The 20,880-nt window shown below is 39.9% G+C and overlaps 1 protein-coding gene across 2 annotated transcripts in view; it reads left to right on the top strand.

The window, feature by feature from the left end:
• The window catches only part of LOC122560162 (tyrosine-protein kinase HCK-like), a 90,941-nt gene that overhangs the window by 52,139 nt on the left and 17,922 nt on the right, over window positions 1-20,880 (top strand). For both annotated transcript variants that reach the window (XM_043710498.2, XM_043710496.2), the window contains exon 10: window positions 12,698-12,774. In XM_043710498.2, the coding sequence (XP_043566433.1) occupies window positions 12,698-12,774 (77 nt within the window). The remainder of the gene's footprint in view (window positions 1-12,697; window positions 12,775-20,880) is intronic.

Genomic DNA, 20,880 nt, shown 5'->3' with positions numbered 1-20,880 from the left:
AAGATCTCAAGATCCTGTAAAAATGGCGTTAGGCTACTTAGTATTCAGTTATCAATTAAACGGCATAATGGCGTGCATTGTTGGATAACTGAGAAATGTCCGATAACCACTACTCAAATTACCACTTGTTAATGATTGGACCGGTTATCCGTTAAACGGCATTAAGGTGTGCATTGCCGGATAGCCGAGAAATGTTTAGATAACTGGCACTCATAAATTACAACTTGTTTATGATCAGATCAATTATCCGAACAAAATATTCCCTGCCCGTCTTGCTCAGATAATCGAGGTTCTACTGTATCTGCATTACCTCAAAACTTCGCTATTCTGTTTTCTACGCTCTACCCTTGAGGTCGTCCAAAACACTGCACGTGTTTTAATGTACTAAGTCCCATTCACACATCACCCTGCTTGCTGACCTCCATTTGGATTGTTTTCAAAGTTCTCATCCTGGTTTTCAAATTGTTGCATGGCATCACCCTTTCCTGCCTTTAATCTGCTACAACCCATTGAAATATCTCTGTTCTTCCAATCGTGGTCTCTTGCATATCCTTGATTTTTAATTACACCACCATGGGCAGTCATAACCCCAGTTGCCATATCATTAAACTTCCCCATCTCATCTTCCTCTCCTCCTTTTGTAATGTTCCATGGATTACCTCTTTAATCTCGTTTTTGGCCATCAGATTGAAAATCTCCTTGCACGCCTCCATTTCAAAATTTGTTTGATAACACTCCTGTAAAGGGCTATGTTTGCATACCAGCTGTGGTTTGTGGTTGTAACACCCTTTCTGGAAGATGGCCACCAATCCCAATATGCTTTGAATAAAAATTTTATACCTTTTTTAGAATTTATGGAAATTATTTATATAGTTTGCAAATCAGAAAATAAGTAATGAATAATACTCGGGTGTTTGAGGAAAAAAAGTTTTGTTAGCCATTTCATTACCAGTTATGCCTGAGAATCGTGTTACTAAATTTAGCCTCAATAAATCAGAACTCTATGAATACTCCGTGGAAAAACATTATTTTGAATTGTGTACTTTTTGAATACCATTGCTTTGGCACAATGTATTTTAAATCTTCAATCGTGCTTATGAGAGAGCAATTCGATTGCATGTATGAAATAAAAGATTCTATCAGCCATGACTTGTGGAAGTGTTTAATCTTTTTAAAAAAAAAAAAAAAGTGGTCCCTATGCTCCCAGAGGGTGGTTCTGTTAAAGAGATGACTGGTGGTGAGTTTATTGTGCAGGTCATCATGCCTCTGGTGACGGACGAGAGGCAAAGTCATGAAGGTGTGACAACCTCCGACAATGCGGGAATTGACCTTCCGCTGTTGGTGTCACCCTAAATTGCAAACCAGCTGTCTCGTGCACAGAGCTAACCAGCCTCTGGTGTCAATAGAACAGTAATAGTGTGCTCTGGTACAATGTTGCTTTATTTAGAGTCACGCCATTGAGAAGTGTCAGAAGCTGTTTGCCTTATTTGATGTTAACTGTCATGGTGTTTATTGCAAGTAACAAGTGCATGTCAACAAAGCATTCATGTTAACACACTCTGGCTGATACCATCTGAGTTTTTGATGTGTAGCTGTTTTGCAATAAAATTCAGCAACTGCATACTCCCACATACTGTATATTGTAACTTGAAATTTAATGGCGTAGGCTACAGAATGAAGGGATTTGGGAGAGTTTGTCCATGAATCACAAAGCTAACTTCCTAGTTCATTGGGTAATAGGGATGGCACATGGAATGTTGGCCTTTATTTCAAAGGGAATGGAAGGGAGGATTTTCTAAAACTATACGAGGTGCTAGTCATACCTCAGCTGTAACACTGTATGGTTTTTGAGCCTGATATCTAAGGAAAGATATTGGATTGGAAGGAGCAGTCTAGAAGAGGTGCACTAAGCCAACACTGGATATGGAGGAAGTGTCTAATGGGGAGAAGTTGAATAAGTTGGGCCTATACTCCTTGGAGTATAAAAGCATGAAGTGTTTTTTTTACTATTCACTTGTAGGGCATGGGTGTCGCTGGCTGGCCAGCACTTATTGTCCATCCCTAGTTGCTCTTGAAAAGGTGATTGTGAACTGCTGCAGTCCACATGCTGCAAGTTGACCCACAATATCTTGAGGGAAGGAATTCCTGTATTTTGACCCAGTGGCAGTGAAAGAATGGCAATATATTTCCAAGTCAGGAAGATGAGTGGCTTTGAGGGGAACTTTAATCAGCTGGTGGTACTCCCACATATCAGTTGCCATTTTTCTTCTTGAAGTGGCCATGGGTTTGGAAAGTGGTGTCTAAAGATGAATTTCTGCTGAACATTGAGTCAATAGTAGTAGCAGTGTGTACTGAGCCTCAGTGGTAGAGGGAGTGAATGCTTGTGGATGTAATGCCACAATATTGATATTGCTTTGTTCTGGATGGTGTCAAGTTTCCTCCGTTTTGTTGGCACTGCACTCCTCTAGGGAAGTAGAGAGTATTCCATCTTACTCCTGACTTGTGCCTTGTAGCTGGTTGACAGAATTTGGGGAGTCAGGAGGAGAGTTACTCACCATAATGTTGTTAGCCTCTGAAGTGTGCATACAAGACACTCTCTGAGGACTTACGAGCTCGATGCAGAATGATTTGGAGATGCCAGTGTTGGACTGGGGTGTACAAAGTTAAAAATCTCACAACACCAGGTTACAGTCCAACAGGTTTAATTGGGAGCACACTAGCTTTCGGAGCAACGCTTCTTCACCTGATGGAGCGTCGCTCCGAAAGCTAGCGTGCTTCCAATCAAACCTGTTGGACTATAACCTGGTGTTGTGATTTTTAACTCTATGCAGAATGGTTGTTTTTCCCTTATGGGAAAATCGAGGACTAGAGGGCATAGTTTCAAAACCAAGGGTCGTATGTTTAAGACACAGATGAGGAGGAATTCTTCTGAGGATAGTGAGTCTGTAGAATTCTTTACCACAAAAGTCTATTGAGGATGTGTAATTAAATACACAAGGCTATGAGAAACTTTTTTTTTTTGGAATCGGTAAGGGAATAAAGTGCTACAGGGAAAAGGTAGGAAATTGGAGTAGAGGATTATCAGATCAGAATAGACTCTGGCCTATTTCTCCTATTTCTTCTTGTCTTATTCTACCCAGCTGTTTGTCTTTTTTGAGACCATAAAGAGCAGAAATTTCCCTCTGGTGTTTCTTGAGATATTTTATCAAAGAACCTCCTGTTTTTCTTAACTTTGTAACAACAAGAAATAAGCCAGTTGCACATTACTAAGCCAGGCCTTTAAATTGCCATAGCCATAGAATTTCCACAGTTGGCTGGAGGAAAAAAGTAAATCCAGCCATTTCTTGGAGGAAGCTGTTCACTTGATGCTATGTGTAATACACCGTTTTAAAGCTGTTTCTCCTATGTGTAAAAAGTGAACAGCAACAGCCTGGATTTATATAGCATCTTTAACATGGAAAAATATCCTCCGGTTCCACAATAGTGAACTTGGTAAAATGTGGTATTTTGCTAAAGGTGATATTAAGAAGATGATCAAAGAGGTGAATTTGACGACATGTCCTCAAATCTAAGGGAGAATTTGAGGAATATTTAGCACTTTTAACCTAGGTGTAGGCCATGCAGCCTCTATCTTGTTCCACTACATAGTTATTCTATGGGTGATCTCTTCGTTCAATTTATCTATCCGTCTCAATTCTGTAACCTTTTTAATACCCTTCCCTAACACAAATTTGTCATCCTTGGTTAGATTTTAATTTTTTTTTTAATTTGTTTAACAGCAACGTTATGGGGAGTCAACAATGCCCAGGGTTGGGAAGGAGATGGAATGTTTGTGTGGAAGGACACCATTCAACCCATTGTCTGTACTGGCTCTCTGGTCGTTTTAACCTAGTGCCACACTCCTGATGTTTCCTGTGCACGCTGACTGATTATTTTAAATAGGTTCAGTTGAGACATTGTTTCTATTTTGATCACACTTCCAGGGTGTGCATTCCAGACCCTGAATACTCGATGTCTGGAAAAGGGTTTTTCTGACATTGCGTTTTGATTGATTAGATTTTGATTAGATTCCCTACGGTGTGGAAACGGGCCCTTCGGCCCAACCAGTCCACACCGACCCTCCGAAGAGTAACCCACTCAAACCCATTTCCCTCTGAAAAATGCACCTAACACTATGGGCAATTTAGCATGGACGCTTCACCTAACCTGCATGTCTTTGTACTGTGGGAGGAAACCAGAGCACCCGAAGGAAACCCACACGGACACAGAGAATGTGCAAACTCCACACAGACAGTTGCCCGAGGCTGGAATCAAACCCCGACCCCTGGTGCTGTGAGGCTGCAGTGCAAACCACTGAGCCACCGTGCTGCCAAAATTGTTCTTTTGCAAAACAATTTAAAACTATGCCCTCTGGTTCTCAAACCATTAACCAGTTGGAAGTTTGTCCCTGTCCACTCATGATTTTAAAAACTTCTAATAACTCTTTGTTTTCCTTGGAGAGGGGAAGACTATCTCATTGTCTCCAGTCTTTCCTCATAAATGAAGTGTCTCACCCTGGAACCATTCCCAAACCTCTTCTGCACTCGCTTCAGTCTGTTTTGCATCCTTCCTATACTGTGGCACTTAGAACTGTACACAATACTCCTCCAATTAAGGTCTAAACAGTGTCTTGTGTAAGTTAATCATAACATCCCTGTACTTAAATCTATGCCTTTATTTATGAAGCCTAGAATACGATGTTTCATTAATAGCTCTCTTGTAGTCCTGTGCCTTAAATGAATTGCATAAATTTCCACCCAGCTGTCTATGCTCTTGCCCACCCTTTAGAATAGTAATCTTCTTTCTTTTACAGACTTTCAATGTCCTCCTTATCAGTGGGGAAGAGGGTGGTAAGCATCATCTTAGTTGTGGCGGACAGGCTGACCAATATCAGGCATGCAGGATTTGAGGTTGGGGAAGGGACTGATTTAAAGACTGGTCCAGAGCCAGCCCAAAACTCTGCATGTCAGTGACTTGAAGACAGACCTTGGGGGCCATGTCTTCAGTGTATATACTGCAATATGGGCCGAAGGCCTGCTGACTCTGCTTGACAACAAATCCAAGCTGGAGTTGACATGAAAGGTCCACATTCCAAAAGAAACCGTCTTAAATGGAGTCAACGATGCATCCTTCTGCTCAGCTATTTACCAGAAGATCTGGGCCATTTTAGACAAATGAGTTACTGGGGTATTCTGTCAGGGTTGCTAAATGAAACAGAAAACATGCTGTTGTACCAATCCCATTTCTCCTTTTCACTTCTTCCTTTCTTTCCTGTTTAAATGTCACTGTAATACCTTCCTTTTATGTTTATTTTTAGAAAGCACCACCCAGTTTTGACTATAAAGAGAATAGACTTTATTTAGGCCATCCAGGACATCCTAACGTTAAGTAGGGCAGCTAACTATTAAGGTCTAATGAACTTGTGTGAGCATCTTAACATATTTCAAATGCCAACAAAAATATAAAAATTGCTAGTAACCTATTTCCCCTAATCTTATTTGCCTGCTTTCTGACAACCACTTTCTAAAAATTAAACTTTGACCACAGTGTCAAAGTCCTCTCTCTTTGTTTGTGTATACACTGATATGTATTTGTTTAAACTTTCAAAGTAACACACACAGCAAAGATGCTGGGAGCAATAACCTGTTGACTGAAATAAATTTGCATACAGTTCCCTTTTCTGTTGCAGTTTGTGCCTTTCGTAATCATTTTATTTAATGAATCATTAAAGATAGAAGTCACTTAAATGTATAGTCACTTGCCAGACATTGAATATTTTTAACTGCTTTTTTAAAACTATAGTTACTCACAACCAACCTAAAGTCTCTTTACGTCTAGAATTCAATTCGCATTAGCTTTCAGTTAATGATGTTGTGTACTTTTAGTCCATTTTGCTCGAAAGTTGAAACACTTTGTTTGACATAATTTTCTGCACTGAATGAATGCTAGTATTGTAGCGATGCTGGATCAACTATGGTATGGCTGGTTTTGGAGAACAAGTCTTCAGCACTACAACTATTGTCTGGACTTGTTATCTTTGCTGGATATGGCACCTTGAGCCATTTCTTGGTGTGTTATGAAGTGAACGGAGTTTGTTGAGAATTGACAATTTTGACATTGGTGTCCTTGTTTGGAGGTTAACTTGGATCATGCACCCATCATTGTAACATCCAATGTCTGTTGCTATCAGGTGGTTAAGAAGCCAAATGTTATACTTGCCTTTTATTAGTTAACCTCATTGCTCTTAAAACTCAATGCCTTATGTTGGAACTGTATAAAAAATATTGGTTAGGCTACAGTTAGCATATTGTGCAATTCTGTAAACCACATTATAGGAAGGGTATAGTAGCACGGGAGAGGGTGCAGAGGTGATTGATTTGATTGGGATGGTCCCCGGGCTGAGGAGTTTAAGAGGAGAGATTGGACAGATTAGGATGTTTTCCTTAAGAGCAGAAGAGATTGAGAGTGGACAGGATTGAGATATCTCAATTGAGAGGGATAGACCGGAAACACCTCTTTTCTCCTTCTCCCTCTCCTCTCTCTCTCTTCTGAATGGGTTCAGAAAAGATTTGCAAATTGTTGCCAGGGTTGGAAGATTTGAGCTATTGGAGATGCTGAATAGGCTGGGGTGTTTTCCCAGAGGGTCGGAGATTGAGGGGTGAACTTAGAGAAGTTTATAAAATTATGAAGGGCATTGATAGGGTGAATAGGGTAGGGGAGCCCAAAATTAGGGGGTATAGGTTTAAGGTGAGAGGGGAAAGATTTCACAGGGACCCAAGGGGCAACGTTTCATGTAGAAGGTGGTATGTATATGGAATGAGCTGCCAGAAGAGGTGATGGAGGCTGGTACAAATATTTTAAAAGACATCTGGATGGGTATATAAATAGGAAGGGTTTAGAGGGATATCTGCCAAATGCTTGCAGATGGGACTAGGTGAATGTAAAATATCTGTTTGTTTGGTGTGGATGAGTTGGACCAAAGCATTTGTTTATGTCTGTACATCTCTTTGACTCTATAATGGTGGGATCAGTGACCAGGGGCATAGATTTTAAGGTAAGGGACAAAGTAGAAAGGGGAAGTGAGGAGAAAATCTTACCCTGAGGGTAATGGGAATCTGGAACTTGCTACCTGTAAGGGTGGTAGAGGCAGAAAACCTCACAACGTGTGTGAAGCATTTAGATGGGCCCTTGCAATGTCAAGACATTAAAGACAATGGGCTAAGTGCTGGTTAGTGAGATTAGAATAGTTGGTTGTTTTTGACCAGTACAGATGTGATGGGCAGATGCACCTTTTTCTGTGCTGTACATTTCTGATTCTGTGACTGAGTCGTGCCAAACTTGAAAAAAATCCTTATCCTGTATTTGGCTGTTTAGCTGGGGTCATATATGTCTAAAGGCTGGTCTTGCTTGGCATCCATTTTTTGCCTGAGAAGATTTCCAGAATGGAAAGGAGATTTAAATCATAATTGAAGATAACTAATTTAAGTAGGAAAGAGTTAAAATTATTTTATCTATTTTAGTTTACAGAGCAATATTATGTGAAAAGTTTCTGGTGGTCTTGTGTTTTACTGGGTATGAAAGCTGTTCAGTGGGTGGATAAAATTGTATCAACCTGATGTTCTTCCAAATAGCTATGTAATAAAAGTGCTAGTGATTTTATTTAGTGGCTAGCTGAACCATAGGATGAGGGAAATGGACTTGGCTCTGTTTTCAATGGAGTCAAATACCTTGTCTGGTTTCATTGTTCATAAACTATCATGAACAATGATCATTTTTGGTAATTTACCGCAGGGTAAAAGCTTCTATCGAGCTATCACAACTAAATCTTCAGAGTGGCAGAAAATGAGACAAAGATAAATCTGATTCCCAGCTGTTGGAGAGAAACTTCTAAAAATTAAATATAGTAGTCATGGAGAAATCCATGGGGATCATCTCAAAATAACTTGAGAAATGGGCAAGTTTGGGCTGCAGTCCATTAAGTCTGGCTCAATTTTACTAAATCCTCACTCTGTCTGACTATAATTATGACAATGTGATCTGCTTCAACCATCAAACTATTCAACTTGGGTACTTATGTCTGTTAAACTGGTAGTCATTTGTTTTTAGAACTGGGTTAAAATTTTTAATAATGAGAAGAAAATGATGCATTTGGTCCAAACCCTTCCATGTTTTAAATTCAAAAGGTAAACCTACTGTACTGGGACATTCATTCCTGCCCCATCCCACCAGTTCATTCCTTCAGTTACACATTGATTTGAGTTATATTCTTTGTATATATCAGGATAATTTATTGTAAATGAACAAGCACTTAATTATTTGCAACCTTGAACAATGTGGAGGAAGATGCAAGTTCCTGTGGTCAGTCAAGAGCGTACATTATGCGCTAGATTTCAGCTTCACTGTTTTCTGCAGTCAGTTTAAACCACAACAGCTGAAACTGCAAGAGGAAATAAAGATTTTATTTTAAATGCATAGGAATGTTTTCAAAAGAAATGTTTTTTTTCTATTTTATCATTTGCTGCAAAAGAAAGTTTCATTGTTTATTCATTTGAGAATCAGTTAGTGTTCAATTTAAAGCATGAAATTGGTGATCATTTTAATGTTTTAAGATATGTTCAGGAGTATTGATTGACAAGCGGGTGAGTGATTTTATTATTTTTGAAGGAAGTTTGAAACACTCTTGATAGTACAGTTAAATACATGAAGCATGTCTAAAAATTGTACTTCAATCTCCAGCTGTCTAAATTGACCATTGATGTTGCATAGTTTAGCTGGTTTCTAATCTAACCAATTAGATAAGATTGTTAGGAGTTTTCATTCATAATTTTAGCTTGTTGCAAATATTTAAATAAACTACATATAAAAGCTTCAAAATTAATGTTATGTTATTACTTATTTCATTCTGAATTAGCCAACAATTATTTATTTGTAATTAAGCATAAATTGTTAGCAAGCAATAAAGTTATTGAGGGGGAAAAATATAGTTTAAGCAACTCTAGTTTAATTGGAGATTTAAAGTTTGAAATTGCCTCCCGCTTGAGCTCATTTGTCCCATTTACCTTATTCAGAGTAATATGTCATTAATAGAAATTGTAATTAAATTGGACTGAAATGTTAGGGTAGAAATGTTTAACTAATTAGATTTAATTTGTTACCTATTTTAAAATAGGTTAGCATCTCCAATTAGAATAGTTAACAGAACATTTGCACACAATGAAGTATTTGTATTGTGAAAACCCATTTATAACACTTTTATAAAATTCTAAAGCCGTGTATTTAATATTGATTAGTAAATTAGCAATTGCAACTTTTCATCCTTCCTTCCTTAACTTGCCTTCTACTTCTCAGAAGCTTCAAGTGCTCTTCACTAAATACCCGTGCTCACTGATTACAGATTAAACCATGCCAGTCAGGTGCCAATATCCTGTATCAAATCCTTCCCTCTACTCTCTAAACCCTATCCCTGTAACATGAAATCCTATAACCCTCCAATATCTGCTGCAATTTTGGTTTCTTGGGTCTCTAATTTTATTAACCATTTCGCCATTAATGACTACACTTTCAATTACTGGCACCCTAACCTCTGGAATGCCCTTTCTAAATGTTACTGGTGAGTTACCCCTTATTGGTGTTATGGTAGGGGATTTTAACTTTCCAAACATTAACTGGAATTGCCATAATGTTAAGGGTTTAGATGGAGAGGAATTTGAGTGTACAAGAAAATTTTCTGATTCAGTATGTGGATGTACACTAGAGAAGGTGCAAAACTTGACCATCTCTTGGGAAATAAGGCAGGGCAGGGGACTGAGGTGTCAGTGTGAGAGCACTTTGGGGTCAGCGACCATAATTCCATTAGATTTAAAATAGTGATGGAAAAGGATAGACCAGATTGAAAAGTTGAAATTCTAAATTGGAGAAAGGCCAATTTTGACAGTATTAGGCAAGAACTTTCAAAAGCTGATTGGGGGCAGATGTTTGCAGGTAAAGGGACGGCTAGAAAATGGGAAGCCTTCAGAAATGAGAATCCAGAGAGAGTATATTCCTGTTCTGGTGAAAGGAAAGGCTGGTAGGTGTAGGGAATGATGGATGACTAAAGAAATTGAGAGTTGGTTAAGAAAAAAAAAGGAAGCATATGTCAGGTATAGACAGGATAGATCAAGTGAATCCTTAGAGTATAAAGTTAGTAGGAGTTTCTTAAGAAAGAAATCAGGAGGTCAAAAAGGGGACATGAGGTAGCTTTGGCAAATAGAATTAAGGAGAATCCAAAGAGGTTTTACAAATATATTAAGGACAAAAGGGTAACTAGGGAGAGAGTAGGGCCCCTCCAAGATCAGGATGGCAGCTTTTGTGTGGAACCGCAGAAAATGGGGGAGATACTAAAGTATTTTGCATCAGTATTTACTGTTGGAAAGGATATGGAAGATATAGATTGTAGGGAACTAGATGGGGCCATCTTGCAAAATGTCCATGTTACAGAGGAGGAAGTGCTGGATGTCTTGAAATGCATAAAAGTGGATAAATCCCCAGGACCTGACCAAGTGTACCCTGGAACTCTGTGGGAAGCTAGAGAAGTGACTGCTGGGCAGCTTTTTGAGATATTTGTATCATCGATAGTCACAGGTGAGGTGCCGGAAGACTGGAAGTGGGCTAACACCAAAATTGGAGGAATGGTGGACAGCAAAGAGGGTTACCTCAGATTACAACAGGATCTTGATGAGATGGGTCAATGGGCTGAGAAGTGGCAGATGGAGTTTAATTCAGATAAATGCGAGGTGCTGCATTTGGGAAAGCAAATTTTAGCAGGACTTGTACGCTTAATGGCAAGGTCTTAGGTTGTGTTGCTGAACAAAGAGACCTTGGAATGCAGGTTCATAGTTCCTTGAAAGTGGAGTTGCAGGTATATATGATAGTGAAGAAGGCGTTTGGTATGCTTTCCTTTACTGGTCAGAGTATTTTGTACAGGAGTTGGGAGGTCATGTTGTGGTTGTACAGGTCATTGGTTAGGCCACTGTTGGAATATTGCATGCAATTCTGTCTCCTTCCTATCGGAAGGATATTGTGAAACTTGAAAGGGTTCCGAAAAGATTTCCAAGGATGTTGCCAGGGTTGGAGGATCAGAGCTATAAGAAGAGGCTGAACAGGCTGGGGCTGTTTTCCCTGGAACGTCTGAGGCTGAGGGGTGATCTTATAGAGGTTTACAAAATTGAGGGGCAAGGATAGGATAAATACAGTCTTTTCCCTGGGGTGGGGGAGTCCAGAACGAGAGGGCATAGGTTTAGGGCGAGAGGGGAAAGATATAAAAGGGACCTAAGGGGCAACTCTTTCACAGTAGGACTGTGGGAGGAAACCGGAGCACCCGGAGGAAACCCTTGAACCCGGGTCTCTGGCACTGTGAGGCAGCAGTGCTAACCACTGTGCCACCGTGCCACCGTGCCACCCACCAATTACTTTAGACATTCCTCTGCTTTTAAGCCCATTTGTCCCAATGTGTACATGGAGGCTTGGTGTTGACTTTGCTTTGATTATGATCTTGTAAAATGATTTTGCATTTTATTATGAAGGTGCTACATTTGTTTTTCTTTTTGGAGACTCCCCTTTATTTCCTATTCAGAGTCAAGATTAGAGTGGTACTGGAAAAGCACAGCAGGTCAGGCAGCATCCGAGGAGCCGGAAAATTGATGTTTCGGGCAAAAGTCCTTCAGGAATGAAGGCTTTTGCCTGAACCACTAATTTTCCTGATCTTCGGATGCTGCCTGACTTGCTGTGCTTTTCCAGTACCACTGTAATCTTGACTCTGACCTCCAACATCTGCAGCCCTCACGTTTGCCTTTGTTTCCTCTTCACCATGGATAGGAAAGTGTAACACTTCCATGTGTTAGAACCTGCCCCATACTTTTCCCTCCTGAATTTTTGCCGTATGTTAACAAGAATTTAGTTTGACAGATACTTAATTTAATTCCTGTTATAATTGCTGTACTTGCTTGAATGTTAGATTCTGAGGGGGTCTGTCTCCTTCATCTCCCCACACTTAATTATACACCTTTTTTTTTCTCTGGTACTTGGAGAAAGCCTTGAATTAAAACCTGAAAACTGACCTTACTCAAGTGCTTTAAGAGAACTTTTTTAAAATTATTGACAGCCGAAAGATTTTTTAAATCGGAAAGTATATCTGTTACCTCTTCCTCCTTTTCTAGTTGGCCCTGTCCTGAATTCCTTGCAGAGGCCAAGGGCTCATTCATGGTAACCAACTAGAAAACTAAGATCATTACAATTACAAAAGGATTTCTCCCTACTACTTTGCATTAAAACAAAGTCCATGTTAAAGGTTAAACCAGATTTTCCCCTGGCAGGAAAATCTTGCTTAGTAATTGATCTGATCCTTCACTATAGTAAAGCATTTCACTTGGGAGGTAAGGTGGAGAGTAATGTAGGTATTGGTATTTTTTTTCCTCTGGTTGTCAGTGATTAAAGTTATTTAGAAGTTAACATCATAGCCTATTCCATAACTTCAATCTAAAGTTAATAGAGAATCATTTTGATAACCCTTGTGTAATTTGAAAAGCAATAGAATATTTTGTGCACTTCTAGTTTGTATTATGTCATTCTTTTAAAACTTGCAGTGGTGCTTGGTCATTAAATCTATCTTTGTCTCTTACAGGGAGTTTATTAGATTTCTTGAAGAGTGATGAAGGGAACAGATTGCAGTTGCCCAAGCTGATTGATTTTTCAGCCCAAGTAAGTTATCGTAATTACTTTCTAGATCTGTGCAGAAGAAATATCAGGTGGAACATAATTAAAACATTTTGAAATGATAGTGTTTTTTAAATGAGTAAGTTACAAATACCCTATAGTGCTATAGTGGGATATTTGAAAATTTGGAAGATGCAATAAATATCTCTAGTAGTTCAGTAGCAAGCTACATTGTGTGCTTGCTCTTGGGTCCTTTTTGATTTCATAGTCATAGAGACGTACATCATGGAAACAGACCCTTCGGTCCAACGTGTCCATGCCGACCAGATATCCCAACCCAATCTAGTCCCACCTGCCAGCACCCGGCCCATATCCCTCCATACCATTCCTATTCATATACCCATCCAAATGCCTCTTAAATGTCGCAATTGTTCCAGCCTCCACAACTTCCTCTGGCAGCTCATTCCATATACTTACCACCGTCTTGTGTGGAAAAAGTTGCCCCTTAGGTATCTTTTTATATGCCGTCTAGTTCTGGACTCCCTGACCCCAGGGAAAAGACTTTGTCTATTTATCCTATCCATGCCCCTCATGATTTTATAAACCTCTATAAGGTCACCCCCTCAACCTCCGACTCCCTCTTGCTGAGATATTTGTATCATCGATAGTCACAGGTGAGGTGCCGGAAGACTGGAGGTTGGCAAACGTGGTGCCACTGTTTAAGAAGGGTGGTAAGGACACGCCAGGGAACTATAGACCAGTGAGCCTGACGTCAGTGGTGGTCAAGTTGTTGGAGGGAATCCTGAGGGACAGGATGTACATGTATTTGGAAAGGCAAGGACTGATTAGGGATAGTCAACATGGCTTTGTGTGAGGGGAAATCATGTCTCTCAAACTTGATTGAATTTTTTTGTAGTAACAAAGAGGATTAATGAGGGCAGAGCAGTAGATGTGATCTATATGGACTTCAATAGGGTGTTCAACAAAGTTCCCCATGGGACACTGATTAGCAAGGTTAGATCTCACTGAGTACAGGAAGAACTTGCCATTTGGATACAGAACTGGCTCAAAGGTAGAAGACCATCCTCTGGTGGTGGAGGGTTGTTTTTCTGACTGGAGGTCTGTGACCAGTGGAGTGCCATAAGGATCAGTGCTGGGTACTCTACTTTTTGTCATTTACGTAAATGATTTGGATGTGAGCATGAGAGGTACAGTTAGTAAGTTTGCAGATGACACCAAAATTGGAGGAATGGTGGACAGCGAAGAAGGTTACCTCCGATTACAACAGAATCTTGATGAGACGGGCCAATGGGCTGAGAAGTGGCAGAAGGAGTTCATTTCAGGTAAATGCGAGGTGCTGGCTTTTTAGAAAGCAAATCTTAGCAGGACTTATACACTTAATGGTAAGGTCCTAGGGAGTGTTGTTGAACAAAGAGACCTTGGAATGCAGGTTGATAGCTGCTTGAAAGCAGAGTCGCAGGTAGATAGGATAGTGAAGAAGGCGTTTGGTATGCTTTCGTTTATTGGTCAGAGTATTGAGTACAGGATTTGGGAGGTCATGTTGTGGCTGTACAGGACATTGGTTAGGCCCCTGTTGGAATATTATGTGCAATTCTGGTGGTCTCCTTAATATTCATTTAAAACATCTTAAAGTATTGTTTGAACGGAGGCCTGAAAACTGATGACAGTCCTTCAACAACTTGCTCTGACTCTCAACCATTCTCTTACCTGAATCTGCAGTTCGATCTGCTGTCACTGTACATACTTGACCTCTGTCACTGCAATTTGAGTGTCATTCTCTTTTTTTTTCTTTTGGAATAAACAGAATAAAATGCCTTGTTTACTGTTCAAATTAGTAAGGGTTTTACACATTAGCATTCATAGCTTAAGGATACAGTACATGAAAATATGTTAAACATACCTTAACGGTACTTAGATCTCACAGATTGCTTTGAGCAATTACAGTTCAAAGGTTGGCCTTTAAGAATCCAGATAATCTGATTAAATTGTTTCTAATTGAACATTTCTTTGTCTCAGTAACAATCCATACATTTCAGTATTGCATAGTATCCTGCAATTCTTGTAGTGCAGTACCAGTGTCCCTGTCTTTGAGCCAGGACTGAAGTATGAAGTAACACCTCTGAACAGATTGATTGATTGTTTAAAAATTATACTTTTTAAACACAATAATACTTAAAATTAAATGGGAGTTTCTTAATGGAGCGATTAATTAAACAACTGCCCTTAATGACTTCAGTTAATGAGCTGGTTTATTTATTACTGTTTACATCAGGCTACCAAGGGAGGTTTAAATCTCTTTGACATTGTATAGTAATTTTGCTCTTAATTGCTCTTCTGCCATATAAATGTTTTTAAGGAAAGATCTTTAATTTATGTATCGGCCTCTGATTTTCAACTTCAAATCATGGAGATATACAGCATGGAAACAGATCGTTCAGTCCAACTCCTCCACACTGACCAGATATACCAAATTAATCTAGTCCCATTTGGCCCATATCCCTTTTAAACCCTTCCTATTCAGATACCCATCCAGATGCCTTTTAAATGTTGTGGCAGCCTCCTCTACCACTTCTGGCAGCTCATTCCATACACCACCCGCCCTCTGTGAAAAGTTTGCCCCTTGGTCCCTTCTTTTAAATCTTTCCCCTCTCACCTTAAACCTATGCCCTCCAGTTTTAGATTCCCCTACCTTGGGGAGAAGACTTTGGCTGTCCACCCTATCCATGCTCCTCCATGATTTTATAAACTTCTAATAAGGACATCCTCCACTTCCAATGCTCCAGGGAAAATAGCCCCAGTCTATTCTGCCTCTCCTTATATCTCAAACCCTCCAAACCTGACGACAACCTTGTACATCTTTTCTGTGCCCCCTCAAGTTTCACAACATCTTTCCTATATTTGGAAGACCAGATGTTCAGTACAGGACCCAAAACTTTACAGAAAATTGTGAATTTATATATCTTAATAGCTTTCTTTTTGAATTAATGTCTAGAAATTGTCATGTAAATTGTCACTAATGGGCATGTTGCTCCATTTCCTGAGTTAAACTGCACTACTGCCTACTTGTTACTTGTTATGGTGACAGAGGGACACATGCAGGTAACTCCCTAATGTCTATGGAGCAGCTTGACCTATGTTGTCCTGGCACACAGCTGAACTATCTGATTCATTGTGCATGAGTTCTTAATCATGGAAATGTACTAGTCCACAAATTCATATATATCCAATAAGTTATTACAAAAAATCATTAAAAGTATTACTGCTCCATGTAAGATTCTAGGGTATGTCATAACAAAGTAGATACTAGAAGGATGTTGCCCCACACACTCAGAAGTCTAGAGTTAGTCAACACATTTCAAAATAAATGGTCTCCTATTTAAGTCTGAGATAAAGTTAAGTTTTTGTTTTTCACGGGGTCTTGCATCTTTGCAGTTCTTAAAGTTTTAATGTAGGCTGGGCCATTGAATATGTTGAAGGCTAGGTTTGACTTTTGATCCACAAAGTTGAGGCAGGAAAAAACCCAGTGGGTGAATGATCAACTGCTGTTCCTATTCCTTTAAAATCTAATCACTGGAGGATCAATAGCAACTGGGAAATTTCATGGGGCTTAAGCCAGTACTAATTACATGCAAAGTCCAAACGTAGGTGTTCTTAGTCCTTCACACTCCTGATTTGGTTGTTGCTTTGTTAGGTTCTTGGAAGTATTTAGCGTTCCTTTTTATGATGGGTGCCAAGGGTTGTATAATGTGGGAAAGAAAGGTAGTCTCTGTGATGGTGGAGTTATCATTGATCATTGCAAAAACCCATCTGTTTCACTTATGTTCTTTAGGAAGGAAATCTGCCTTCTCACCTGGTCTAGATATGACACCAGAGCCACAGCAGTGGGGTAACTCTTAACTGCCCTTTCAAATGGTCAAGTGAGCTATTCATTTGTCATAACTAAGGGCAGTTAGATATGGAAATATTACCAATCCAATGGTGAAACAAAGACTGTGGACATGGCCATGTCCCTTTTCCCAATATTCAACAATAAAAACTTATCCTCTTTTTATTTTTCAGCATTGCATCTAGTTTTACAGGCGATACCCTTGTAGATTTCCTTAAAACCTGACTTGTGGGTGCCTTCCTCTTTATTCTTTGCAGTTCTCCTACAGCTGGAGCATGGCTACTAGAAAATAGCTGGCTTTCCCTGATGAAGATGCAGTTGGCTTTGATTTATTGTAGTCTGGATAGCAGCAATCTGGTCTGATCTGGCTGGCTGAAGCAATGGCAAGGCCACTGGAGGAGTGGCATTGATGGGAACACACATGCTGGTTGCAGTGGCAGCATCTGTGGTAACTAGCAGATAAGTTGTCTGTTGCTTAGTCTACTGGTGCTGTCATGGAGTTGCTGTCACCACATTCACAATGAAGGGGTTGGACACCAAGATCTGCATAATAACATCTGCAAGTTTGTCCAGGTTCCTAGACAGGGACAAGAGATCATCTGGCAAGCTGCCATTGTCCCAACGATGTGTTTGCCAATTTATCAGCATTCTCCTATATGTCATCCGATTCAAGGTTTCACCTAAGTGATCCAAAATGGAACCTGTCCTCCAGTTCACCCTCTGGAGAGTTAACGCACAAATGACCCTTTCCCTTAGATTGACTGTAGCCAACATTTGCATGGTCACCATGTGCTATTCCTGCTTCAGGACACTCTTGTATGTTTGGGGCAATTTCTTTCTCTTTAACTGGATGTGGGCATCAGTGGCTAGACTAGCATTTATTTCCTTCACTAACTGAACAAGCGTAGGCAGGGATGAGCTGCTATCTTGAATCACAAAAGACTCTTGTTTTGATGCATCCACAGTGCTGAAAGGGAATTGGAGTTCTGACCCCATGATAAGGAAGGAGAGGTGATTAAAGTTCCAAGTCAGGATGGTGTGTAACTTGGAGGGGAATTTACAGCTACTGAAATTTCCTTGGATCTGCTGCTTGTGTCCTTGGAAGTAGTTGTAGCTGTGGTTCTGTCAAAGGAGGCCTGATGAGTTGCTGACACTGTACCTTGTGGATATTACTCACCTGCTGCCAACATGTGTCACTAGTGGAGGGAGTGACTATGGTACCAGAGAAGTGATTGCTTTGTCCAGGATGGGGTCAAGCTGCTTAAGAGTTAATGCATTGTGACTCATGCAGACAGGCAGACTATTCCAGCACACTCCTGACTTTTGCATCGTTGCTTGGGAACAGGCTTTGGGGAGGCAAGAGATGAGCTACTCACTGTAGAATTTCCAGTCTCTGACTTGCTCTTGTTGCAATAGTATTTACATGGTATATGCTTTTGCCCGAAACGTCGATTTCGAAGCTCCTTGGATGCTGCCTGAACTGTTGTGCTCTTCCAGCACCAGTAATCCAGAAAATATTATTTACATGTCTGGTTAGTGTTTGGCCTATAGTAATTACTAAGATGTGACCGTGGATGTTCAGGGATTGTAATGCCAAGAGGTGTTGGTTAGCTTGTCTCTTGTTGAAGATGGTCATTGACTGGCACTTTAAGAAGTGAATGGTACTTATCATTTCTCAGCTCAAGTACGTGATGTCCAGGTTTTGCTACAAATGGGCTTAGGTTGCTTCAATGGTGTAGACTAGTGCTGAACATGATGCAATGATCAGCAAACACTCCTTTGTTTGCCCTTGTGAAGGGAATGTCATTCACAAAGCAGCTGGAAATTTTGTCCTCTGACACTACTCTGAGGAACTCCTGCACAGAGATGTCCTGGGATCGAAAGGATTGACCTACAACACAACCATCTTTGTACTAGGTATGACACCAATCAGAAGAATTTTCCCCCTAATTCCCATTGACTCCAGTTTTACTGGGGCTTTTTGCTGTCACATTGTCAAATTCTGCTTCAATGTCGAGAGCAGTCACTCTACCAGTGTCTGAATTGGTGGTTAGGATTCAAAGATCAAGTGTTGGTTTAAGCATATGAGAGCTTTTCACCATGTACCAGTATTTGTTGGGGAAGTTGATGAAATTGACCTCTGAGGGTGTGGGGGGGAAATTGTGCAAATAAGTTTATTTGCAGAAAAACATTGTGTGACTGATTGGCATCTCTGAGGTTCTAAAGTTCTGTCTTCTGTGCTCAATTTTATCAATGTCTCTGTTTGCACAAGGCTGATGTGTCAAGTACTTAAAACTTGTTAAACAGTCTTTGGATACTCAGGAATGGAGGTCTTTTTAAACAAATTCACTTTCTTAGCATTTTCATGTATCATTGTTATTATAGGGTTAATTAGTTCTGTACATACAGTATACTGGACTCATGGGCATTGCAGGACCATGAGTTGACGTGAAGGGTATGTGGTACCATTGGTCAGGCATTGAATTGTCATGACGGTGGTCAGAGGGCATGTGTTAGCATGGCAGGGGATGGATGAAAGCTTTTGAATATGCTGGGAAGGTTTTAAATGGGCTCCAGAGTAGTTCCAACTCTGAAAATCTGGCCCTAAATCTGTTGTTCCCAGCTAATTAAACTACAGATGAATAACTGAGCTAACGGCACAGATATCTGATACGTTTGAAAGAACCTGAAAGTACAAGGTCACTTTTTAAATATTAAATGCAGTCAAATGTAGTAGGCTCTTGGAGCCCCATGCCTTCATAAGGAGAAGGGAGTTTGTCTGATAGCACTTTACTAAAACAGTCCAGCAACAGCTATTTAGCTTGCTGGAGAATGTGACAACTAATAGGGCTATTTTTAACCCAACAGTTTGCTGTATTCTTGTATGAAATAGTTAAATTAGAGGCAACCAAAGCAGTCATCTCATCCCATAGACAAAATTAGAAGAGAAAATTTGCTTTTGGTTTTGTTCTCCACTGAGGTTTCCTGATGAAAGTTAAACATTTTTCAAGTTTCTTGGCCAAAACCAATTCAGTACTGTACTGCTTAGTCCTGTGTCAGTACTGCGACTGCATCACTTGGATAACGTCCGTTCTGTATATCATTTTGCTGCCATTCATTGCTTTTGAATGTTAAGTTTGCTCAGGTTGCTTGTGACAAGGCTGGCATATTTGCACCAGCCAGGTCTTATCTGTTTCAGATGAGAAAGTGATCTGGTAGCGTACACAACACGGTGAATATCTTGGCAATGTCTTGCAAGTTAAAACTCCCAACAATGTGACGTTATCACTGTTGTGCTAAATGCTAAAGTCTTACCCTTGATTCTGGACTCCTGGCCAGCAGGACCATCCTCCCAGCATTTATCCTGTCTTGTCCTAGTTAAAATTTTTGTAGGTTTCTATGAGATCACTCCTCCTTGAGTCAGTTGTGCTATCCCAGAATTCAATCTACCAAACATTTGTGACACTCCCTCCATAACTAAAACATCCTTCCTCCAAATGAGATCAAAACTGCATACAACAAAGTATGGTCTCACCAAAGCCCTGTACGATTGCAGCAAATATCCCTGCTCCTATACTCTAATCCTCTTACAATTAAAGCCAACATATCAATTGCCGCCGTTACCATCTTCTGCACCTGCATGCTTACTTTCAGTGACTAGTGTCAGACACCCAGGTCTCCTTTTCCAATCGTATGTTTGCACTGAATCATTCCAGAAATAATCTAATATATCACAGATGTATAATTGTGCCTCCCAGTGACTTTCCAAGTCAGCCATATAGTAGCAAATTTTGTTTATTTTTTAATAGATTTTCTGCACTGATACAATACAGTGAGGAGGATGAATCCAACTCTCCTTTTTCTAACTTGCTTGTTTGGTGCAATAAATGTCTAAAATTGTTTTCTAGTATATTTTTACATTTGTCTCAAAAAAGAAATTACCCAATTTTACTGTCAGGGAGTCAATCACAAGGTTTTTTGAGAGAAAGAGCAATTTTATCTGCAATCCCAAAGGAAAATAATAAAGATGTGATGTCAATCTCGCACAGTTAAAGGGATAGTGCCTAGTTTAAAAAAGGCTGAAATGAACATAAGGTTTAAGACTCATAAGGTCGTCTTGAAAGAAAAATTGCATAATTGATGTCTTGTAACCTCAGCAGTAGCAAATATTTCCATTTCTTTCCAGTTCTCAATCAATTATATTGATGGGTGCTTTTCCTTCTTGGGAGGGCTATATTCAGTTC

This window comes from Chiloscyllium plagiosum, unplaced genomic scaffold (assembly GCF_037043375.1).
Source record: "Chiloscyllium plagiosum isolate Xiang-an unplaced genomic scaffold, Cpla_swu_hap1 HiC_scaffold_15, whole genome shotgun sequence".
In the NCBI taxonomy this organism is placed as follows: Eukaryota; Metazoa; Chordata; class Chondrichthyes; order Orectolobiformes; family Hemiscylliidae; genus Chiloscyllium; species Chiloscyllium plagiosum.
This window is presented reverse-complemented; position numbering and strand designations above follow the sequence as displayed.